At 38.7% G+C, this 26078-nt stretch overlaps 1 protein-coding gene across 10 annotated transcripts in view; it reads left to right on the plus strand.

Moving 5' to 3' along the window:
- RAD50 (RAD50 double strand break repair protein) overlaps window positions 1-26078 on the plus strand; it is an 88427-nt gene that overhangs the window by 18836 nt on the left and 43513 nt on the right. For 3 of the 10 annotated variants that reach the window (XM_073994193.1, XM_005557732.5, XM_015451869.4), the window contains 11 exons: window positions 1884-2035; window positions 5179-5364; window positions 5721-5925; window positions 12542-12670; window positions 12900-13065; window positions 13669-13862; window positions 14620-14826; window positions 16211-16393; window positions 16859-17016; window positions 19845-20020; window positions 20546-20783. In XM_073994193.1, coding sequence (XP_073850294.1) covers window positions 1884-2035; window positions 5179-5364; window positions 5721-5925; window positions 12542-12670; window positions 12900-13065; window positions 13669-13862; window positions 14620-14826; window positions 16211-16393; window positions 16859-17016; window positions 19845-20020; window positions 20546-20783 — 1994 coding nt within the window. Of the gene's footprint in view, window positions 122-1883; window positions 2036-5178; window positions 5365-5720; window positions 5926-12541; window positions 12671-12899; window positions 13066-13668; window positions 13863-14619; window positions 14827-16210; window positions 16394-16858; window positions 17017-19844; window positions 20021-20545; window positions 20784-25544; window positions 25622-26078 lie in introns of all 10 variants that reach the window. The other 7 variants (XM_073994194.1, XM_045394899.3, XM_073994197.1 and 4 more) reach the window with 4 other exon arrangements.

A 26078-nucleotide genomic window follows, 5' to 3' on the forward strand; every position in this document is an offset into this window, starting at 1 on the left:
GTCACTCTGATGCAAGAGGTGGGCTCCCACGGCCTTGGGCAGCTCCGCTCCTGTGGCTTTGCAGGGTATAGCCTCCTTCCTGGCTGTTTTCACGGGCTGGTGTTGAGTGCGGCTTTTCCAGGTACACAGTGCAAGCTGTCAGTGGATCTATTATTCTGGGGGATCTACCAGTCTGGAGGACAGTGGCTGTTTTCTCACAGCTCCACTAGGCAGTCCCCTCCATAGGAACTCTGTGGGGGCTCCAACCCCACATTTCCCTTCCATGCTGCCCTAGCAGAGGTTTTCCATGAGGGCCCCGCCCCTGCTGCAAATTTCTGCCTGGGCATCCAGGTGTTTCCATACATCCTCTGAAATCTAGGTGGAGGTTCCCAAACCTCAGTTCTTGACTTCTGTGCACCTGCAGGCTCAACACCACATGGAAGCTGCCAAGGCTTGGGGCTTCCACCCTTTGAAGCAACAGCCCAAGCTGTACTTTGGCTTCTTTTGGTCATGGCTGGGACACAGGGCACCAAGTCCCTAGACTGCACACAGCAGAGGGACCCTGGGCCTGACCTACAAAACTATTTTTTCCTCCTAAACCTCTGGGCCTGTGAAGAGGGGGGCTGTCGCAAAGGTCTCTGACATGCCCCTGGAGACATTTTCCTTATTGTGTTGGTAATTAACATTTGTTTCCTCGTTACTTATGCAAATTTCTGCCACTGGCTTGAATTTGTCCTCAGAAAATGGGATTTTTTTTTTTAATCGCATTGTCAGGCTGCAAACTTTCCAAACTTTTATGCTGTTTCCCTTTTAATATTGAATCCCTTTAACAGCACCCAAGTCACCTCTTGAATGCTTTACTGCTTAGAAATTTCTTTCACCAGATACCCTAAATCATCTCTCTGGTTCCAAGTTCCACACATTTCTAGGGCAGGGGCAAAATGCTGCCAGTTCCTTTGCTAAAGCATAACAAAAGTCACCTTTGCTCCAGTTCCCAACAAGTTCCTCATCTCCATCTGAGACCACTTCAGCCTGGATTTCATTGTCCATATCCTTGTCAGCATTTTGGTCAAAGCCATTCAAGTCTCTTGGGAGTTCCAAACTTTCCCACATTTTCCTGTCTTCTGAGCCCTCCAAACTGTTCCATCATCTGCCTGTTACCCAGTTCCAAGGTTGCTTCCACATTTTTGGGTAACTTTTCAGCAGCGCTCCACTCCTGGTACCAATTTACTGTATGAGTCCGTTTTCACACTGCTAATAAAGATATGCCTGAGACTGGACAATTTACAAAATAAAGAGGTTTAATGGACTTACAGTTTCATGTGGCTTGGGAGGCCACACAATCGTGGTGGAAGGCAAGGAGGTGGAAGTCACATCTTACATGGACAGCAGCAGGCAAAGAGAGCTTGTACAGGGAAACTCCTTCTTATAAAACCATCAGGTCTTGTGAGACTTACTCACTGTCACAAGAACAGCATGGGAAAGACCTGTCCCCGTGATTCAGTTACCTTCCACCAGATCCTTCCTGCAACATATGGGAATTCAAGATGAGATTTGAGTGGAGACAAAGCCAAACCGAATCATTCTACCTTTCTATAAATTTGTGATTTTTAATGATAAAAAACATTTTTGATGCTTACAGAGATAAAATGCCTTTATTTGAAAAATCTGCATACCTTATCTCCTAATGATGCTGAATAAAGGAGGTAGATAATATATCATTTTTATAAATTAATTAAACAGTATTCTTCTATATTTTGGATAGCATGTAAAAATGTCACTCCTTTTGGATGTTTTTCTTTTTGTTCCCTCATTCTGGGTAAGATTGCTTATGCGTGTTCTCTCAGAACCAACAGTGGTGCTTATTAAAGTAACATAAGTTTTTTCTCTGTTTTCCTTCAAAGGTTGCTCAAGAAACAGATGTGAGAGCCCAAATTCGTCTGCAATTTCGTGATGTCAATGGAGAACTTATAGCTGTACAAAGATCTATGGTGTGTACTCAGAAAAGCAAAAAGACAGAATTTAAAACTTTGGAAGGAGTCATTACTAGAACAAAGTAGGTGTTTATGTGATATTTGAATTTCTGTTTATTTTCAGGTTTGTAAGTTGATGGTTGTTTACTACTTTAAGTTTAGGGGAGCATATTAAATTTTTTTCAATAGACTTTAGACTTTGTTTTTTTAGAGCAGTTTTGGGCTTATAGCAAAATTGGGCAGAAAGTACTGAGCTTCCATTTTCTCCCTACCCCAACACACAAACACACCCTCCTCCACTATCAACATTTGATTTTTTGTGTATGCTATTTGTCAATTAAATAGAATGGTCCCATTACAGACTTAGGGTTATGTTCCATTCTCTTGAGTAATTTCTGAACAGTTGCTGAATTGAAAACACATAATCACTCAAATACAGGTTGAATGAGTAAAAAATTCTAGTGTCGTGCTTAAGAATGGTTGAGATGAGAAGCAAACAAGTAGGAAAGAATGATAAATTGTTCCTTTCAACCATTATCATTCTGTTAGAGGCAGGTATCATTTTCTAATGGATTTGGGGATTAGACTGCCTTAGATTCGAGTCTCTGACTTTGTTGAGCAAATTACTTGACTGTTTAGCTACTTCTCCTCCCTTTTAACTAATTAAGTAATTCCTTTATTTAACCAATAATGCACATCTACTATGTGCTAGAGGCACTATACTGGCTTCTCAAGCAGGTTTTCATCATTGCCATTTTAACACACTCAAGTATCTCTTATACCCTGGGATTTCATTCCACTCCAATTACTACCTGTCTCCTTCTTCCCCTTTATAGCCAGTCTTCTCAAAAGAGTTGTTGATACTGTCTCCATTTCTTCACTTCCTCTTCACTCTAATTGTAGTCACATTCGTCCTTTGAAACACCTCTGACTAAAGTTACTAATAACTCTGTTTTTAATTAGGGTAATGCTACTGCTATACAAAGTAGACCTAAGAGTGAGCTTCTGTTTATTTCATTTGTAAAATAGGCATTCATTATCACTGTACGTAGCTTAGAAAGATGTTGTCAAGGTTGAGCTAATGCATATGAAATGCTTAATATGTAGTAAGAGTTCATGTATTAATCTTCTATGACTGCTATAACAAACCACAAACTTAGTGGCATAAACAATACAAATTTATTATCTTACACTACTTATGTAGTTTAGTAGTCTGAATTAGGTCTCACTGGGCTAAAATCAAAATTTTAGCAGGTTACGTTCCTTTCTGGAGGCTCTGAGGGAGAATGTGTTTCCTTGTTCTTTCCATCTTTTAGAGGCCACCTATATTTTTTAGCTCATGCCCTCTTACTCTGTCTTCAAAGCAAGCAATAGTGGGCATAGTTCTTCTCGTCTCAAATCACTGTGACCTCTTCTCTCTTCTTCTGCCTTCCTCTCTCACGTTAAAGAACCCATATGATTACATTTGCCCCATCTAAATAATCCAGGATAATCTATTTTAAGGTCAAATGATTAACACCCTAATTCCATCTGTAATCTTAATTCTCTTTTGCTGTGCAATGTAACATTCACAAATTGAAGGAATTAAAATGTGGACATCTTGGAGAACCATTGTTCCATATACCATAGCTGAGTAAATGCTAGTTTATCACTTATTTGAAAAGTTCTTTTTCTAGACCTCCATGATACAATACTGTTCTCTCTATCACAGCCACATACTACTTCATTCACCCCATCAATAAAGGTTGGAAGTCTCATTAGGCTCAGTCCTATATCTTCTCCTTTTTTTTGCTCTGTATTTTCTTCCTAGGTAATCACATTCTTATCCATTGTTCGAACTACTCTGTGTTCATAGATGACTCACAGATTTATATCTCCAAACCAGACCTCTGTTTCCAGACCCATTTACCCAGACCTATTTACCCATCTCTGATTTTTTTTTTTTTGAGATGGAATCTTGCTCTGTCACCCAGGCTGGAGTGCAGTGGTGAAATCTCAGCTCACTGCAACCTCCGCCTCCCAGGTTCAAGCAATTCTCATGCCTCAGCCTCCCGAGTAGCTAGGACTACAGGTGCCCGCCACCACGCCCAGCTAATTTTTGTACTTTTATTAGAGACAGGGTTTCACCATGTTAGCCAGAGTGGTCTTGATCTCTTGACCACGTGATCCACCTGCCTCGGACTCCCAAAGTGCTGGGATTACAGGCGTGAGCCCCATCTCTGATTTTTTACCAGTTGTTTCAGAGACAACTTAGATTCAGTGTTTCCAAAACCAAACTCACAGTCCTTTCTCTTTGACCTCCCCGCTTAAAAAACCTCCAACAACTTGGTCTTATGGTATACCTCAGCTTGGTGAATGACACCACTATCCATCCAGTGACAAAAACCAAGAACCTAAGTCTTGATACTGTCGTTGCCTTCCATATCCAGTCTATTACTAAGACCTAAATTGAATCTAAATGTCTCTTGAATCTGTTTCCACCTCGACAACAACCATTCTAGTCCTAGTCCAAGCTACCATTGTTTTTCCATGACCTAATGTGATAACCTGTTGATCTATCTGTGTCCATTCTAGCCCTCTACAAAGCATTCTTAATATATTCAGTGTAATTTTTTTTTTTTTTTTGAGACAGAGTTTCACTGTTGTTTCCCAGGCTGGAGTGCAATGGTACGATGTCAGCTCACTACGACCTCCACCTCCCCCAGGTTCAAGTGATTCTCTTACCTCAGCCTCCTGAGGAGCTGGTGCCCACCACCACACCTGGCTAATTTTTTTTGTATTTTTAATAGAGACAAGGTTTCACTGTATTAGTCCAGCTGGTCTGGAACTCCTGACCTCAGGTAGTCCGCCCACCTCGGCCTCCCAAATTGCTGGGGTTATAGACATGCGCTACTGTGCCTGGCCCAGTGTAATATTTTCAAAATACAAAATGAAATGTATAAAAAATAGTAAAGACAGATACTGCCTCTGTTCACCAAAGCAGTCTGTAATATGTAAAAAATAAATTCTGGCTTCCTTTCCTGAGCTACTTTGTTTTACATATCTTTTCATCTGTGAAGTGCTAAATAGTTTCAGAGTTACACTTTTTAGCATGATGAAGCCATTTCTAACGGGATAGGTGAAGGGCCTTTTTTTTTTTTTAGAATTACAGTATGAACTGATTAAGCAATAGAGTAGATACACTGAAGGTTATTTTACATATGTTCTTGATTTTCATTTTCTGTAGGCATGGTGAAAAGGTCAGTCTAAGCTCTAAGTGTGCAGAAATTGACCGAGAAATGATCAGTTCTCTTGGGGTTTCCAAGGCTGTGCTAAATAACGTCATTTTCTGTCATCAAGAAGATTCTAATTGGCCTTTAAGTGAAGGAAAGGCTTTGAAGCAAAAGTTTGATGAAATTTTTTCAGCAACAAGGTTTGTAACCCTTAAATAAACTTTGTAGTCCATTAAGTTATTGAACTGTGTTTGCAATTTGGATGCTTCTTTTTAACAGAAAGAATTTAAAAAGCAGAAAGGTCATCAGTTACTACCTCTCACCCAGCAGCAGCCATTGGGCATATTTTATTTCACTTGTCTTTCTGTGCATATATTTATATACCTGATTGACAGTATAAATGTAATTTTTTTCACTTACTATGTCATAGGCATTTTCCAAGTTATTAGAAACTCATTGTAACTGTAACCTTAGTGACAGCATAATATCCCACTGTATGAATATACACCATAATTTACTTTGCCAGAAATTTGATTTTTGTTTTGTGTCTTCAAAGATACATTAAAGCCTTGGAAACACTTCGGCAGGTACGTCAGACACAAGGTCAGAAAGTAAAAGAATATCAAATGGAACTAAAATATCTGAAGCAATATAAGGAAAAAGCTTGTGAGATTCGTGATCAGATTACAAGTAAGGAAGCCCAGTTAACATCTTCAAAGGAAATTGTCAAATCCTATGAGAATGAACTTGATCCGTTGAAGGTAACTTGATTTTATTTTTAATTGACAAAAATTGTACATCTTTGTGGCATACAGCATGATGTTTTGATAAAAGTATACGTTGTGGAATGGCTAAATCAAGCTATTAACGTGCATAAAATTACTTCATTTTTTTTTAATGATGAGAACACTTAAAATCTACTCTCTTAGCAATTATATATTGTTATTAACTAAAGTCACAGTGATATACAGTAGTTAATTTCTTGTATACTAAAGAGGTAGTCCTTTTTTTTTGTTTTGTTTTAACTATGGTAGCATTCTCCCCTTATTTGTATGTGAAACTGAATGGCTTATATATTTCTCAAATTATCAGTTAGCTAATGTTTTAGGTCTATATTAGTCTTTAAATTGCTCAAAGAGCTTGGATTTGAAAGAAAACAAATTTGTTGTATCACACTAAATTAGTAGTGTAGATCACTAGGTGTTAAATAGCAATATCATTACCCAGCCCTACAGTTCTGTATTAAGATTTTTTTTAAATTGACAGATCTTTCTAGAGAATTTTTTAAATTTGCAGAATGTTTTTGAAACATTCAAAAATTGTACAGAATTTGGAATTGATCCATAACATGTTGATACATTTGCAAATGAGTATACCTGTCTAAACCCCGTGATTTATAAGAAAGGCCTACAGGAAATTCCATTCATTCATTTAATAAGCATTTATTGGGTGTCTTCTTTGTGTCAAGGTATACTGTGCTTGAGTACAAAAAGGACTACAACAGCACCCCCCTGTCCTTAAGGCATTCCTAGTCTAAGTAAGAGCATTCTTAAAAATGGCTATTTTCTACATTTTAGATAGTAGATTTTTTTAAGTCATTTAAGAAGGTATTGATTTGATTTTTAAAAACTCACTTGTAAATACCGGTATAGATCTTTGAATCATGAAGTAGAAAATATATATATTTTTAATGATGGCCATGCATAGAAATATATTGCAAGGGCTTCTGGGAGGAGGTAGGGCTGAGGTGGGTCTTGAAGACTGGGAAGAAATCAAGTCAGCAAACTAGAAGACATTTTATGTATGTATGTTTGTATTTATGTATTTATCTTTTTTTTTTTTTTTCTTTTTGAGATGGAGTTTTGCTCTTGTTGCCCAGGCTGGAGTGCAGTGGTGCGATCTTGGCTCACCGCAACCTCTGCCTCCTGGGTTCAAGCAATTCTCCTGCCTCAGCCTCCGGGGTAGCTGGGATTACAGGCATGCGCCACCATGCCCAGCTAACTTTTCGTATTTTTAGTAGAGACGGGGTTTCTCCATTTTTGGTCAGGCTGGTCTTGAACTCCCGACCTCAAGTGATCTGCCCGCCTCAGCCTCCCAAAGTGCTGGAATTACAGGCATGAGCCACTGTGCCCGGAAATGTTCGTATTTATTTTGACTTTTCTTTTAAAAGTAATATGTGCCCCCAGTGAAAAAGTTATAAAAGGATATTAGGTGAAAAGTAAAAGATAGGCCGGGCGCGGTGGCTCAAGCCTGTAATCCCAGCACTTTGGGAGGCCGAGACGGGCGGATCACGAGGTCAGGAGATCGAGACCATCCTGGCTAACACAATGAAACCCCGTCTCCACTAAAAATACAAAAAAATTAGCCGGGCGTGGTGGCGGCGCCTGTAGTCCCAGCTACTCGGGAGGCTGAGGCAGGAGAATGGCGGGAACCCGGGAGGCGGAGCTTGCAGTGAGCCGAGATCGCGCCACTGCACTCCAGCCTGGGCGACAGAGCGAGACTCCGCCTCAAAAAAAAAAAAAAAAAAAGAAAAGTAAAAGATAGTCTTCCATTCCTCATCTCTGAACTTCCAGAGTATATTCTACCTGTAGCTTTTTTTAACTGCATGTATACTATACATATGTGTATACAAACATTCACTTGTATGTATGTGTATATTTACCTGTACAAGCTTAATCAGAACAGAATTGTGAGAGGAAAAGTCTGGGTTAAGTAAATCAATATAAAAGGAGTAAATGATCAATATGAATCGGGATCAGATTATAGAAAGCTAATGGATTTCAGACTTAGTTCAATAGACAGAAGAGTGGAAGATTATGTTATATTTTAGGATGAGTTGTCCTGGTAACTCTCTGTGAGCACCGTGGTAATTACCAAGATACTGGAGAAGATTTCCTTTTTTTTTCTTCTTTCCCCCTTGCCCCACTCCACATTTTATTTTCTTGAGGAGCATCTTGATTGGAGAGATGACAAGCGTGTGTAACGGTAAAGCAGAAAAAAAACAAGACCTGTAGGAGCTCTGAGGATAAAGAAAGAGAATTTCTGTCTGAGGTAGCCAGAGAGGATTTCATGGGACTAAATTTGGCCATGACTTTTTTGATCATAAATGAGTAGGTCATTGGAGACATAGAGACAGTAAAATCCAAGCTGTCTTTGAACACTGTCAAGGAAATCCATATTGTTGAAATGAAGCATTTTTATTGGAGATGATGTCAAGGTAGGGCTAAATGATAATACCTAGGATTTAGTGAGTGGTGCCAAGATTCTAACCAAGACCGTAGTAGAGGTTGAGGTATTTATGTACTTGTTTGTGTTTAATTGTGAGTAATTCTCCAAGGGTTTCATACTCTTCTCTGTTTCCTCAGAGCCTAGCCTAGTGCCTGGCACGTAGCAGGTGGTTCAGTAAATGTTTATTAAGTAAATGACTTCCAGAGTCCTTTTTTAGCTCTGACATGTGAAGGTTCTTCCCTTCATAGAACCCAATTAAAGTTTGGGTCAAATCACCTTCCCAGAAAAGACTACTTCTTTTCAACCATGCACTAGAATGCATCCTTTCCCATTTTTACTGATTCCCTTCATCTTCAGGAACTCTCACTCTCTTATAAACTACTTTATTACCATCCCACCATATCCTGTCCTCTTTTTTTGCCCTACTTAGATCTGTTTTCCTTTCTTGCCTTAAATGGGAATTGCTAGAGGAATACGTTTCTAATTGTTTTTTTTTCCATACACAAGTTCATGGTCCTTCTATACTTGATAGCCCAGCTGCTCTATTTTTTTAAACTCATTTCACACTGGCACCTAAGCTTTAAACACTTGGCTGTTTTTGTTGTTGTCGTCTGCCTGCTTGTCCTAGCTCCTTTTACTAGGTGTGTACTCTGGGGATGGAACCTATGTTTTGTGCTCTGAGATTAGAACCAAAACACAGATGTCAAAGAAGGAATTCAGGGGATCTGGTGACTGGCTGGATTTAAGGAATGAAGCAGGTAGAGATGTCATGAAAGATCCAAGCCCAGATGATTGTCATAATGTTTGTGCTATCAAGAGGCGGTGAAAACACTGATGGAAAGAAACTGAGCACTTTGTAGATTATCATAACGGAGCTGTTAATATTCATTGCTTTTAAGTGTCCATCCAGTTATCTTTGTCAGACTCTACTCAAAAGGTATTTTCTGAGTACAGAAGTTTTTTCACAAGTAGTGCAAATGGTCTCATTCACTGTTTAATGCCTAACACTAATCCAAGTGCTTTACAATGTATGATGTAAACCCCATAGTAACTCTATGAGGTTGTATTGGCAAGAAAACTGAGGCACAGGTGTTCACGGTGGAAATAAGGGTTAAAGGTAGGATTTGAGTCCTTTGATTCCTAAGTTTATACTTGTTTTTTCTTTTTAAGTCAAGTTTATTAAGGTGTAATATATATATGGTAAAACCCACACTTTTTAGAATATAAATTCTTTGAGTTAAGACATATGCATATGGTAGCATAACCAGCACTACAATGAAGATGTGGAATATTTCAGTCTCCCCAAAAAGTTCTCTCAAAGTCCTTGCAGTCAGTCTTCTCCCCCTGCTCCCATCCTTAATAGCCACTAATTTGTTTTCTGTCATAGTTTTGCCTTTTCCAAAGAGTGGCACATACATAGAATCATAGAGTATGCAGACTTTTGTGTCTGGGATTTATCTGTGTTGCTGCATGTGTGAGTAATTCATTCTTTTTTTGAGATGGAGTTTCACTCTTGTTGCCCAGGCTACAGTGCAATGGTGTGATCTTGGCTCACCACAACCTCCGCCTCCCAGGTTCAGGCAATTCACCTACCTCAGCCTCTCGAGTAGCTGGGATTACAGGCATGCGCCACCACACCCAGCTAATTTTTTTTTGTATTTTTAGTAGAGACAGAGTTTCTCTATGTTGGTCAGGCTGGTCTTGAACTCCCAACCTCAGGTGATCTGCCCACTTCAGCCTCCCAAAGTTCTGGGATTACAGGCGTGAGCCACTGCGCCCCGGCAGTTCATTCCTTTTTATTGCTGAGGAGCATTCCTTCCATTGTATGCATATATTATAATTTTTTTCCTCATCCATTCCATGGCTGATGGACATTAAGTTGTTTTCAGCTTTGGGCTGTTACAGATAAAACTGCTATAAACTTTTGTATACAGATCTTTGGATAACTTTAGGAATGGGGTTGCTTGGTTGTATGGTAAGTGTATGTTTAATGTACACTTTAGCTGTACCATCTGGTACCACTTTGTAGTCCTACCAACAATTTACCAATAATCTATGAGAATGTAATTGCTCTGCATTCTCATCCACACTTAGTACTGTCAATCTTTTTCATTTTAGCCATAATAGTAGGTGTGTGGTAGTATCTCATTGTGAGGTTGTATTTCTTTATATTTTTTAATTTGTGTTTTCCTAGTTGATCAGTTAGTCAGTTGATTATTGATTTTGAGCATCTTTTCATATATTTATTTGCCATCTGAGTATCTTTGTTAGTAAAATGTAAAAATCTTTTGCCTATTTTTCAATTTTATTTATTTATTGGTCATTATTGAGCTGTGAGAGTTCTTTTTTTTTTTTTTTTTTTTGAGACAAGGTCTCTCTCTCTCACCCAGGCCAGAGTGCAGTGGTGTGATCTTGGCTCACTGCAACCTCTGACTCCCAGGCTGAAGTGATCCTTCCACCTCAGCCTCCTGAGTAGCTGGGACTACAGGCACACACCACCACATCCAGCTAATGTTTTTTAATTTTTTGTAGAGGCAGGATCTCACCAGGTTACCCAGACTGGTCTCAAACTTCTGGGCTCAAGCGATCGGCCTGCCTCAGTCTCCCAAAGTGCTGAGATTACAGGTGTGAGCTACAGTGCTGGGCAGAGAGTTCTAAATATGTTCTGGATACCAGCCCTTTATCAGATATTGGTTTTGCAGATATTTCTTAACTGCTTTTCAGAGGACAGGAGTTTTAAATTTTGATGAGGCACAGTTTGTCAACTGTTTTCACTTATGGTTTATGCTTTTTGTTTCATATTTAGGGGAAGTCTTTGACCCAGTGCCACAAAAATGTTCTTCAATGTTTTATAGTTTATAATACATTTTTGTACAAGTCAGTTAAGTCCTTTTAGTCTCCTGCTTAGTATATGCTTTTGTGAGGATTAGAGAGAATTTATAGCAGCACCTAGTACAATGCCTGGAACATAGTAGACATTCAATCAGTGATACCTGTGACTGTTGTTCTTGGTAAAGTTATTTTTTTCAAATCTCTCTTTCATTTAGCTAACATTGAACACCTATTGCATGTTCTGGGGATACATTAGGGAACAAAGTAAACAAAGTTTCTGATTTTAGGCTGTTTGCATTCATATGCAAATCACAAGGTATGCTATTAGTATAATTTTAATTATGTTAAAGTTAAGGATGCATTTTGGTACAATTATGAAGGTTTGCAACTGCTGTCTAAACATTCCAGTAACTTAATATGTTAGTTTAAAATTAGGTCCTGGTGGGCATGGTGGTGCATACTTATAGTCCCAGTTACTTGGAGGCTGAGGTGGGAGGAACACTTGAGCCCAGGAGTTCAAATTGTATTGCACTGTTATTGCACCTGTGAATAGCCACCCCAGCCAGGGCCACATAGCAAGACCTTGTCTCTGCATTTAAAATAATAATAATAATACAAGTAGGTTCTAAAAATGTGTTAGAAGAAGAGTTGGTCAGTTTTGGAATCATAGAGGCAAACGCTAGAAGAATATCCCCAGCATCATCCAATAAGAGAATGCCCCGAACCAGATCCCAGTATTCATTCCTAGAAGATGGGACAGCCAGCTGTCTCTGGAAGCGAGCCTCAGAGCAGGCCATTGAGCTCGTTTGTTGTACTTTACTTGCTCAGAGTCCCCAGTGGTTGAGCAAGCTTTGGATTAAAGTATACTCTTCATGTAAATTTGCCTACAGGCTCAGAATGCATTGGTAACTCACCATGAATTTCTAGCCCTCTCAGTAGTCCTGACTTAAAAACAAAAATACATTAAATAATTAGCCTTTTAAGGATTAAGTTCTTAAAATGTGCTGCTTTATGTATTGTAACTCTAACTGCCCAGTGAATGAATGACTTTTGTGGGAGGTTGAGGACAGGGCATGGTGTTCGGAGTTAGAAGTGGAATTGAATTCCTACTTCTCTCTACTAGCTATAAGGACTTGGGCTAAGTTACTTAATGTCTCTGAACTTCAGTTTCTCTAGGCCCGCTCTACAATGTTATTGTTAGCATTAAATTAGATCACTTTTACTAAATGCCTGGACCTGGATTATCTTATTTGTCTTCATCTATCAGCCATGTAAGCTATAGTGAGTTTTATTTATGTGGTGTTTCTTTATTTTCAGAATCGTCTAAAAGAAATTGAACATAATCTCTCTAAAATAATGAAACTTGACAATGAAATTAAAGCCTTGGATAGCCGAAAGAAGCAAATGGAGAAAGATAATAGTGAACTCGAAGAGAAAATGGAAAAGGTTTGTGGTGGTAGAATTTTGTTCTGCTTCAAAATTTTAGGATTATTGTAATGAACTTTATTTGAATCCATTTTGCCATCCACATTGGAAAAAAATACAGATCTGGTTACTTCTATGTATATGTTGAAATGAAGGATATTGAATAAAGTTTGGTTTCTGTTTGGCATCTCAAAGTGATCATATTTTCTTATGTTTGTACATTAAAGCTTTTTATTTTGGTGTTACACAGGTTTTTCAAGGGACTGATGAGCAACTAAATGATTTATATCACAATCACCAGAGAACAGTAAGGGAGAAAGAAAGGAAATTGGTAGACTGTCATCGTGAACTGGAAAAATTAAATAAAGAATCTAGGCTTCTCAATCAAGAAAAATCAGAACTGCTTGTTGAACAGGGTAGGACAAAATGTTCATTTGGTTGTTTTTCCTACTATGATATTACACATTTTCTGTATGAATGAAGAATCTCCAAGGACTTATGCTGAGTGAAAAGCCAATCTTAAAAGGCTATACACAGTATGTTTCCATTTATATAACATTTTTGTAATGTCAAAATTTTAGAAATGGTGGAGAAATTAGTAGTTGCCAGGGATCCTAGGTAAGAGAAGGGACAGGAGGGAGATAAGTATGGTTATGATTAGAACAAAAAGAGGGTTCTGGTAGTGTTGGAACTGTTCAGTACCTTGACTGCCATAGTGGATATATGAACCTACTCAGGTGATAAAATTATTTAGAACTTAATAAACACACATACACATGCACAGGGGTACAAATAAAATTGGGGACTTTTGAATAAGATTGATGAATTATATCAATGTCAGTATTCTGGTTGTGATATTATAGTGCAGTTCTGCAAAATGTTATCATTGGGGGAAACTGGGCAAAATGTACAAGAGAACACACTGCATTATTTTTTATAACTCGTGAATCTACAACTATCTCAACTTTTTAAGCACCAGTTTAAAAATAAAAATTATGAGGCTTTTTTTTTTTTTAAAGGTCGTCTACAGCTACAAGCAGATCGCCATCAAGAACATATCCGAGCTAGAGATTCATTAATTCAGTCTTTGGCAACACAGCTAGAATTAGATGGCTTTGAGCGTGGACCATTCAGTGAAAGACAGATTAAAAATTTTCACAAACTTGTGAAAGAGAGACAAGAAGGGGAAGCAAAAACTGCCAACCAACTGATGGCAAGTATTTTGAAATATAGTGTTTCTTATTTTGTTTGCGTCATATTCTCTACTTGAATTGTTTTAATTTTTGGTTGGACTCTATTTTGGCATATTTTTCTATTAGTGTTAGCATAAAATCTGCTACAAGGCAGAGAAACCTTTATTGAAGCAAATGTTCTAAAGTGTATAAGGATAAAAATATGAAGAAAATGTAAACCTACATTTTTTATTTGGTTTTAAGTAAAAAATTTTTAAAAGCTAATTGCAGAGAAAACATTTGCTCATAGTTAATGATTATTTCTGGGTAATGGTTTTGATAGTTTTTAAAATAAAGTCTTGAACCACATGTTTTGGTCAGTGATGGACCACATATTTGACAGTAGTCCCATAAAATCGTATTACTGTATTTTACTGTATGTTTTCTGTGTTTAGATATGTTTAGATACATAAATACTTATCATTATGTTACAGTTGCCGAAGTATTCAGTACAGATATATGCCGTATAAGTTTGTAGCCTAGAAACAATAGGCTATACCATATAGTCTATGTGTGTAGTAAGCTATACCATGTAGGCTTATGTAAATACATTCTGATGTTCACACAACGATAAAATTGCCTAATGATGCATTTCTCAGAATATATCCCTGCTGAACAACACATGACTGTACATTTTTGTATTTTCTTCAGTGTACATATATTCCTTTTGCAATTAAAAAACTGTTTCTTAAATTGTTTGGTAAATTATTAATGCTCATTCTTTATATACGCATTTAGAATGACTTTGCAGAAAAAGAGACTCTGAAACAAAAACAGATAGATGAGATAAGAGATAAGAAAACTGGACTGGGAAGAATAATTGAGTTAAAATCAGAAATTCTAAATAAGAAGCAGAATGAGCTGAAAAACGTGAAGTATGAATTACAGCAGTTGGAAGGATCTTCAGACAGGATTCTTGAACTGGACCAGGAGCTCATAAAAGCTGTAAGATATTGTTTGAATAATCTAATAATTTTAAGATATAAGACTTTTAGAAGTATTTTGTCTATTTTTAATCCTGAGATTATGGCATTTTAATAAAAACATCAACTTTGTCTTATTCTCATGTAAAATGAATTCATCTGAGTATCTTGATCTTCTGAGTCTTTGGTTCTACAACCTGGTAGGTTGAAAATTAGAATCACATAGGGAGCTTTTTAAAGATACTGTACTCAGACCTTAAAGCTTCAGACCTTCCAAATCAAAATCTCTGAGAATGGGGCATAGAAATGTACATTCAAAAACACAACAAAACTGGGTGATTCTTATGAGCACCTTGGTTAAGAACACTTACCAGGCTGAGTGCGGTGGCTCACACCTGTAATCCCAGCACTTTGGGAGGCCAAGGCAGGCAGATCACCTGAGGTCAGGAGTTCAAGACCAGGCTGGTCAACATGGCAAAACCCCATCTCTACTAAAAGTACAAAAATTAGCTGGGCGTGGTGGCGCGCACCTGTAGTCCCAGCTACTTGGGAGGCCGGGACAAGAGAATCGCTTGAACCTGGGAAGCGGAGGTTGCAGTGAGCCAAGATCATGCCACTGCACTCCAGCCTGGGTGACAGGGTGAGTCTCCATCTCAAAAAAAAAAAAGAACACTTACCAAAGTTTATAAAAAACAAGTATTTTTCCTGTAGGTCACACACATTGTAATTCTAGATGATTTTTGCTGTATTACTACTTTTTCTGTGGTAACAACTTTCTTAGCCAGTCTTTTCAGGTATTTCCAAATTTTCTTTCTTGCTTCTAGTCTGTCGTCTTTCTTCACATCTCCATCACCAAAGTAAGCATTCTAAAGCATGGCAAACTTCTTAAAGCCCATCTTGATAATTTATGTAAACATTTATTTTTGCTTCGTAACTTACCATTGTAGCATACATTTTTGTCAATTTAGCACTTTTTCACAGTGTTATCTTGTTGGGGTGGGGAGATACTGGTCAGGGACCACGTCACACTATTTTTATAGTTTCTACATTCCAGGCAATGTAGTGAATTACATGGGGACTTAATAAATACTTAATTGTTGACTGAGGACTCACTAATCTGTATACTTAGACACATGTCTCCTAATTGTACACTAATTCTCACTTTTCTTTCCTGTTTGACCCTTCTAGGTTTATTTACTAATTCTCTACCATTATAACATAGTACGGTCACTTTAATAAGATTTACCTTAAAGCATATATAGTGCCTTGTTTTTTTCTCTTGTTGGATACAAACAATATTATTTGGAACATTGTGAGGAGTAGTTAATTTCTAATACACCTTATCATTATTTTAATTCTTGCACAAAATATCTAACACCTTTGCATTTGTATGAATTATTGACCAGGAACGTGAGTTAAGCAAGGCTGAGAAAAACAGCAATGTAGAAACCTTAAAAATGGAAGTAATAAGTCTTCAAAATGAAAAAGCAGACTTAGACAGGACCCTGCGTAAACTTGACCAGGAGATGGAGCAGTTAAACCATCATACAACAACACGTACCCAGATGGAGATGCTGACCAAAGACAAAGTATGATTTCTCTTTTTGTTCTAATTTTACTGTCTGGTACTTAAAATAGCCTACCTTGCATTCATAAGTCATAGACTATAAGGTATTAAGTTGGTATTGACTTTATATTTTAGAGGCTAAGTGAGCTTAGTACTCTGTATAATAGACTTTCAAGCTTAAAAGTTATTGTTTAATTACAAAAAGTTAATACAGAAATATATATACACACACACACATGAACATTACTGTTAGCTTTTAACATAACAGAAGTTTTAAAATTCTATATTGTTTGACTTGGTACTCCACTCTTAGGGCTTAGAAAGACCATTCCCACTTGAAGACTTTAAGAAATTTTATATTTTATTTTCATATTTTTATAGTTTTAAGCTTAGAACTTTAGTCAATCTAGAATTTATTTTTGTTCTTGATATAATGTAGAGATACAGACTTTATTTTTAAAAGATTTTTTTTTTTTTTTACCTATAGGCTGACAAAGATGAACAAATCAGAAAAATAAAATCTAGGCACAGTGATGAATTAACGTCACTGTTGGGATATTTTCCCAACAAAAAACAGCTTGAAGACTGGCTACATAGTAAATCAAAAGAAATTAATCAGACCAGGGACAGACTTGCCAAATTGAAGTAAGTTGCAACATTTGGAGATGTAATAGAAATCTCTTATTTCATGCTTACTTGTTTAATTGTTTTAAAATAATTTATTGTCTTGAAATGGTATGTTGTATTGATCAATTTTAGTTCTTGCATACAAGAAGACTTCAGAAAGTTCATGGAAAAATGGAATTAAAAGATAAAAATTTAAAATAAACTGTATTTCTCAACATAAGCTCCATCAAGTTGAAGACTCTTCTGAGCAATGATACCAGCAATTTAGTTCAGTCCTAAAAAACTGAGGGTCCTGGGAATTTAACCATGTTAATGTAGTCTTTTTTACATTATTAGCGTAAAAATGCGTGCCCTTTACAGATTTTTTAAGATTAAGAAACTAGAAGATAGGAGGAGCCAAATCAGGACTGTAAGGTGGATGCCTAATGATTTCCCATAGAAACTCTTGCAAATGGCCCTTGTTTGATGAGAGGGATGAGCAGGAACATTTGTTGTGTTGGAAAAGGACTCTGGTGAAGGTTTCCTGGGCATTTTTCTGCTAATGCTTTGGCTAGCTCTCTCAGAACACTCTCATAATAAGCAGTTGTTACCATTCTTTAGCCCTCCAGAAAGTCAGCAAGCAAAATGCCTTGAGCATCCCAAACAACTGTTGCCATGACCTTTGCTCTTATCTGGTCTGCTTTTGCTTTGACTGGACCACTTCCATTACTTGGTAGCCGTTGCTTTCACTGTGCTTTGTCTTCAGGATTGTACTGGTAAAGCCACATTCCATCACCTCCTGTTACAATTCTTTGAAGAATGCTTTAGGAACTTGATCCTACTTGTTGAGACTCTCCATTGAAAGCTCTGCTGTTCTCTGCAGCTTATCTGGAAGCAGTGGTTGGGCATCCATCAAGTAGAACATTTACTCAACTTTAATTTTTCAGTCAGAATTGTGTAACCTGAATCAATTGAGGTGTCTGTGGTGTTGGGTATTGTTTCTGCTGTTAATCATTGATCTTCAATTAGGGCATGAAGAAGATGAATTTTTTCCTCACAAATTGATGTGAACAGTCTGCCACTGTGGGCTTCATCTTTAATAATGGCTCATCCCTTCTTAAACTGAGTTATCCATTTGTAAACTGCTGATTTATTTGGGGCATTGACCTCATAAACTTATTGTAAAGTATCAGTGATTCACCATTCTTCCACCCACACTTCACCATAAATTTGATGTTTGTTCTTGCTTCAGTTTTAGCTCTAATTGGGGCTCTTTTCAAACTGATGTCTTAACCGTGTTAGTGCCTTAAACTAGATCCTATTCAGACATGTTATAACAAGTTAGTGTGAGTTTATTTCAGTGCAAAACATTTTGAACTTCATGCATAGTTTTTTTATAATACACATTTTCCATGAACATTTTGAAGACCCCTCATATTTTACAAATTAAGTAAAATTGTAATGGGTAGTAATTTAGACGTCTTGTCCTTTGAAAATTTGTAGATCTGTGAAGATTAAAATTTAAAAATTCTATTTTCATTTCTGTGAGAAATCCATTATAAAAAGTGATCATATTTCTCAGATGTTACCTTGGATGGTGGTTGGATAAGCGGGTCAAAAATTCCACACAGATTTTTGAGGAAAGTAGAGGACTTGGTTTTGGTGATGTTTAATCTCTGTGTCTTGTGGAAGTGTCTGTGAGGGAATACAGTATTGGAGTTTGAAATTCAGGAGACTGGGAGTTGTTGCTATGCAAGGGATACTTGAAGTCATTAGTATGTCACCTTGAGAGAGTTACGCAAAGAGAAGGGGTTACAATTAGATTCCCGGGAAGCACAAACATTTAAAATGTTAGCAGGCCAAGGAAAAGGATCAAGTGAAGGAAACTGGGATGTGCCCAAGGAACCAGAGTGAGAGCCAGATAGCCGTGGTGTCTGGGTGCCTTGAGAAAACAGTCTTCAAGGAGAAAGTCAACAGTGTTTGGTGCTACCTAGAGGTAGAGTAAGATGAAGACTGTACTTGGCACTTAGGTCACTGGTGATCTTGATGAGAAGTGCTCAATGGAGTCTAGGATAATGAAAATATCATCTGTATTAGTTACTTTTTTCCAAAATTTTACTGTGACTCACGATGGGTAGTCATGATGAAGAAGCATGTGTGCAGTAACACACATTTATCTGAAACCAATTTCTCAAAGTAGTATATATACATACAGCCTACTCCAATATATTACCATCTCTTCTATTTCATTTTTTAAAAATATGCTGAATACAATACATTAAATTGACTACATGGTAGCTAGTGCATCAAAACCTGCAAATTGAAAAACCATGTTATATGTAAGTATTGAGGTTGGCTAGGATGATATTTAAGAGCTAAAAGTGGAGATAAATTGTGCTAGTAAGTAAAATATTTGATTAACGAGAGGGAATGACTGTTCTGGAGGCAAGTGGGTGACAGCAACAAGGAGGGAGAGGATATAAAGAAACTATTTACAGGAGAGTAAGGAAGTAGTATTTGTGAAAGGACTAAAGAGAATTACGGGGGTGTTCTCCTGTCTTCTTTCTGTCCAGTAGTCCCAGCAAGCATCTTGCTGGGGCTTAACCTGGGATCAAAGGCCATGAATTCCCAGAAACCAGGCAGAATCTGTGTACGTTTTTCTGGGAGCAGGCCCATGAGCAGGACTGGCAGGTGAGTCAGTGTCATAGGGGGAGAGTTAAGACAGAAGTGGACTTGTCCCTCAACTTCTAAAAAAAAGTATTTGGTCATGATTTGTTGGCAGAAATTTATCTTGTTTTTGCCTACTCAAACTTTCAAACTCATTTCTCCTATTTTAAAATGAAAATCCATATTTGTTCTTATTTTAGCAAAGAACTAGCTTCAGCTGAGCAGAATAAAAATCATATAAATAATGAACTAAAAAGAAAGGAAGAGCAGTTGTCCAGTTACGAAGACAAGCTGTTTGATGTTTGTGGTAGCCAGGATTTTGAAAGTGATTTAGACAGGCTTAAAGAGGAAATTGAAAAATCATCAAAACAGCGAGGTAAGTTTACCTACTTTATGTTATCAGGATACTCTGACACCTTTGAATTTTCATTCACAGGTAACTGTTAAGGATGGGGAATTTAAAAACCTGGTTATGGAGCCTAATGGCTTGGATTTCAGTCCTGGCTCTACAACTTACTCACTGTGTGACTTTAGGCAAGTTACTGAAACCTTCCTGTGTTTCATCGTCTGTAAAATGAGGACACAACTACCACCTGGGGTACTGAGGAGTGAATGAGATTATAGTTGTAAAACCCTTAGAACAGTGCCTGGCACAGAGAAAGCTCTCAGTAGACATTTTGTTATACTTATAATGTGTTACCAAAAAATATTTATACAAATCTGAATGTATCATGCTCTTTGGAAGAGAATATTGGAATTTTAAGTATCAGAATTTTTATTTCTTTTATAATATATTTATAAAGTAAGAATAATATATTTATAGAAAAAGATGAAACCATATTGACAATACTGTATTTTATGTTTTTTCTCATTGGTGATATAACTTATTTTCTTAAAATAGCCATGCTGGCTGGAGCCACAGCAGTTTACTCCCAGTTCATTACTCAGCTAACAGATGAAAACCAGTCATGTTGCCCCGTTTGTCAGAGAGTTTTTCAGACAGAGGCTGAATTACAAGAAGTCATCAGTGATTTGCAGTCTAAACTGCGACTTGCTCCAGATAAACTCAAATCAACAGAATCAGAGCTAAAAAAAAAGGAAAAGCGGCGTGATGAAATGCTGGGACTTGTGCCCATGAGGTAAGAATAGGGATTTACCTTAACTGTACATGTAGCGGCACATTGTAAAAGGTACCTGTCTCATGCCTGGGCAGATGGTAGTTACTCAGTAAGAACTCTGAGCTAGTATGCCCTGTCTTAGGTCACTTCTGTGATAAGAAGAGTCAATTATTTTGTTTAAAGGTAAGCTTATTTCCTTTCTTTTATTTTTCCTGAGACAGAGTCTCTCTCTGTCACCTAAGCTGGAGGGCACGATCTTGGCTCATTGCAACCTCCACCTCCCAGAAGCAATTCCCATGCCTCAGCTTCCTCAGTAGCTGGGATTACAGGCAGGCACCACCATGCCCAGCTAATTTTTGTAATTTTTAGTAAAGATGGAGTTTCACCATGTTGGCCAGGCTGATCTCGAACTCCTGACCTCAAGGGATTGGCCCACCTCAGCCTCCCTGGGATCACAGGTGTGAGCACCGTGCATGGCCGGTAAGCTTATTTCTTAAAATGTGAGGTAGACATAGTCTACGTTCTTTTGTATGTGTGTTTAATTCCCAAGACTTAGCTTGTGGGCATAGATTTTCACAGATTTAGGACTGTCGACTTGCCACTTTATGAACCCAGCAAAAGAATTTAAGTACTGAAAAGTTCTCCCAGAAGACAGATTTTAAACTATGTTTTTAATGTCTTTTCCGCTTTCAAAAAGATTTTCAGTTGTTTATATTTTCCCTCACTTGTACAAGAAATTCATGTTATGTTCTGTTTACAAATAAAAATCAAGTTAGGAAATATGTGATGATTGCCTTAGTGTCTCTCAGAACATAGAGAACAAGGCTGGTCCCAGAGACCTAAGACATGACCCTCCAGGAGCTAATGGTCTGATTAAGAAGACAGGCTCTCAGAATTCAGCGTTTAGAAAACTAGGCTTAATAAAGTGCTTAACAAAATGATTCAAACAAATGTGTTAGTTAAGAAGGGAGGAGTCAGTGGATACAAAATGAGAAAAATATTTTGAGAATGAGGCAGGGAGAGAAATATAAGGCCTGGAGAAGTTCATTCAGCTCAACCGAGAGGAGATGGAAGCCAGAACATGGTGCAAAGGGAAGAGGAGTATGACCTATGCTGCAGTAGAAATGTTATCTGGAGTTTGGGCAATTATTTATAGGGATTGAATCTTGTACACTGGGGAGATAGGGCTACATTATATTCAGGCCTAGTTATAACTCTTTCTGATAGGTGATGAGGAGGAGCCAACCTAAGGGATTTAATGAAAGATGTATTTTAGGAAAATTAATCTAATATCAGTATATTGACTGAAACAGGCTCAGAAAAACTTAGGAAGCAGAAAATCCAGGAGAGTGAAAGTGATTGCCCTGGAAAACCAAGGAGGAGTTTCAGGAAAAGGAGAAAGAAAGGCCTAAGAAGATGTGGTTCGCGGCAGCCAACTTCTAAGATGGTCCCTAGTAATCTCGGCCTCTTAGTATTCATACCCTTGTATAGTCCCCTCTCATGCTGTTGCAGGATTGGTCTGTGTAACTGATAAAACAGTCAGAAGTGATAGTACGGCCTTTCCAACATTAGGTTATTTAAGGTACTATGGCTTCTTCTGTGCTCGCATGTGCACGTACCCTCACTCGTGTGAACTTGCTCACTCTCCCCCTCTTCTTCCCCTCTCTCACCCACTTTGTCCCCTTCTGTCTCTTGTCTGAGGGAAGCTAGCTGCCATGTTGCAAGTAGCCCTCTGGAGAGGCCCTTGTGGTAAGGACCTGAGGCCTTTGAGCAAGTGAGTTTGGAAATAGACTTTGTAGTAGTCAAGCCTTAAGATGACTGCAGTCCTGGCTTACAGCTTGATTGCAACTTCATGCGAGACCCTGAGTGAGAAGCGTTATCTCCTGATCCTGGTATCTCTGAGAAATAATAAGTGCTGTTATTTTAAGCTGCTAAGTTTTGGGATACTTTGTTATGCAACAAGAGATAACAAATACAAGCATCAAGGGTGAAAACGAGATTATTGGGGCCACAGAGATGAGGAGACAGAAGCAGTAGTTTGAGAATAAAAAGGAAGGAGAGGAATAAGATAGTATATTGAAAAGAAAAAGATCAAATGGATAAAATTTGAAATTGGTAGAAAGTACATGTAGGAAAAATGTGAGCTTAGTTCTGTGTTAGACAGTTATACAATAAATGGCAGAAATTAACATCGTATTATAGCTGTCATCGCCCAGGCTGGAGTGCAGTGATGTAATCTTGGCTCACTGCAACCTCCACCTCCCTGGTTCAAGCAATTCCCCTGCCTCAGCCTCCCAAGTAGCTGGGATTACAGGCGCACGTCACCACACTCTGCTAATTTTTTTGTATTTTTAGTAGAGACAGGGTTTCACCATGTTGGCCAGACTGGTCTCAAACTCCTGACCTCAGGCAATCACCTGTCTCAGCCTCCCAAAGTGCTGGGATTACAGGAGTGAGCCACCGTGCTGGGCCACAGTTTCCCCTCTAAGAGTAAAGTGCATGTCTTACTTATTGTTGTATCTCCACAGTTCCGTGTATATTGCAGCTTTGATAACTGTTTGCTGAATGAATGAGAACTGTAATGTCTGTTCCAATTATTTATTGCTGTGTAACAAACCTCAAATCTATCTCACAATAATTAATTTCTCATGGTTCTGTGGTATGACTGGGCTCAGCTAGGTGGCTCTCACTTGAGGTCTTATGGTTGTAGTCAGATGTTGGCTGCAGTCATCTCAAAGTGTAACCGAGCTGGATGTTCTTGATGGCTCACGTGACTGACAGTGATGCTGACTGTTGTTTGGCAGCTCAGCTGGGGCTCTCAAAACAGGATGTCTTCACATGGCCTCTGCATGTGTCTTGGGCTTTTGGAAGCATAGTGACCGGGTTCCTAAACAGACTATCCCAAGAGTAAGTATTCCATGAACAGGAAGTGGAAGCTGCAAGTCCTTTAAGGCCTAGACTGAGAAACTGGCACAGTGACACTTCATTTTCTATTGGTCAGAGTGGTCACAGAGACTCCCAAGATTCAGTGAGGGAGGATACTGTGTCTCTTGATGGAAAGAGTATCAAAGTACTTGTGACTGACTTCAATCTGCATAACCCTATATCTGCAGTAGCATCTATGTGCCATTCTGGTTACCTAGAGACTAGGCAACCACACATTTGTATATTCTATATTGTAACTTTGATAACTATTTGTTGAATGAATGAGAACTGTAGTGTCTATTCCCGTTATTTATTGCTGTGTAACAACACCCCTCAAAACTGTCTCACAAGGCCGGGCGCGGTGGCTCAAGCCTGTAATCCCAGCACTTTGGGAGGCTGAGACGGGCGGATCACGAGGTCAGGAGATCGAGACCATCCTGGCTAACACGGTGAAACCCGTGTCTACTAAAAAATACAAAAAACTAGCCGGGTGAGGTGGCGGGCGCCTGTAGTCCCAGCTACTCTGGAGGCTGAGGCAGGAGAATGGCGTAAACCCGGGAGGCGGAGCGTGCAGTGAGCTGAGATCTAGCCAGTGCACTCCAGCCTGGGTGACAGAGCGAGACTCCGTCTCAAAAAAAAAAAAAAAGAACTGTCTCACAGTGATTAGTTTTTCATGGTTTCATGGGATGACTGGGCTCAGCTAGGTTATCTACCTGGCTAGTTTAGCCAGTTAAATGTCTGGTTACCACACATTTTAAGAGAACCTGAAGCTAGAAAAAGCCTAGAGGAAGCACTAAAAATGGACCAAGATGCTGGCAGGGCTGCTAAGTGAGGACACGTGTGTGGGGAAACCATTTTCATAAAGGAACCAAAACTTGAAAACCTGAAGAGCAGGGAAATGATGAACCCCCGTTTGTTTAGCAAGCTCTTAACAGAATGTCAGTGGGCCATTCTGGAAAACTGGAGAAGGATGAGTTTGGGACAAATGAGAGAGGAAGTCTTCTTCCCAATAGTAGGAAATAACATTATAAAACACGTTTTTTTTTTGTTTGTTTGTTTTTTGTTTTTGTTTTTTTTTTTTTTTTGAGACGGAGTCTCGCTCTGTAGCCCAGGCTGGAGTGCAGTGGCCGGAACTCAGCTCACTGCAAGCTCCGCCTCCCGGGTTTACGCCATTCTCCTGTCTCGGCCTCCTGAGTAGCTGGGACTACAGGCGCCCGCCACCTCGCCCGGCTAGTTTTTTGTATTTTTTAGTAGAGACGAGGTTTCACCATGTTAGCCAGGATGGAAAACACGTTTTTTTAAAGTTTAAATAAATCCACAAATGGAAGGTCAATAATGAATTAAGAGGACTTGATTGATTGATAGGGTCTTGTTCCTGTCGCCCAGGCTGGAGGGTAGTGGTGTAACTGATTATAGCTCACTGAAGCCTGGAACTCCTAGGCTCAAGCAATCCTCAGCCTCCCAAAGTGCTAGGATTACAGGCATGAGCCACCATGCTCAACCAAGAGGACTTTTTGTTTTGTTTTGTTTTGTTTTTTGAAATATAGGAAAGCAATTGCCTAAGGGTACAGTCAGGTTGATTTCAAATTCCAACTCTGCTGGGTGACCTTAAGGATGTTACTTAACTCATTTGGGCCTTAGTATCCCCCACATAAAGTGAGGAGATTGACTTACATGGTCATTAAGCTTCCTACCACCTCTGGTTATGACACTACTTTCAGATATCCCCTGGGGTCACTTTCAGAGACATTGTGGAGGTCTATTTATGATAGTCACTTAGGTGGAAGGTTATTGGTGAAGAGGAGTAAAGTAACAAGATTAAATTTATCTGTGTGCCATTTGCCTTTTCACCTTTAGAATATGCCCTTGATGCCAACACTATCATGAGAACTGTTTATTCGTGCAGCCAAGATAGGCAGTCTACTGGAGTGCAGGTAATACAGCAGTAAACAAAATGGACAAAGTCCCTGCCCTCATGGAGTTTATATTCCAGTGGGGAGGAGATGGATGACAAATAAGTGAATATATAATACACCGGGGGATGATCAGGGGCATCGAGAAAAATACAGCAAGATAAGGGAATAGGGAGTAGCTGAAGGGTGGTGGGGGGGACTTGATGAAGGTGGCATTGGAGTGGAAACTTGAGAGAAGTGAGGGAGCCAGCCATGCAGTTGTCCAGAATAATATTCCAGGCAGTACAAAATCTCTGAGACATATTTGACCGGAAGGCCAAAGGGAAGAGTTGTGGAAGATGAGCTCAGAGTAGTAGTAGGGAGCTATATCTTGCTTCTTTGCGGGAAATACTTCATTTAAAGCCTCAGATTCACCAGTACCTAATGTAAAACTAACATCATGACTGAGAACTCAGCTGAAAATATACCTGTTTATCAT

The sequence above is a fragment of the Macaca fascicularis genome, chromosome 6, assembly GCF_037993035.2.
Source record: "Macaca fascicularis isolate 582-1 chromosome 6, T2T-MFA8v1.1".
Taxonomy (NCBI): Eukaryota; Metazoa; Chordata; class Mammalia; order Primates; family Cercopithecidae; genus Macaca; species Macaca fascicularis.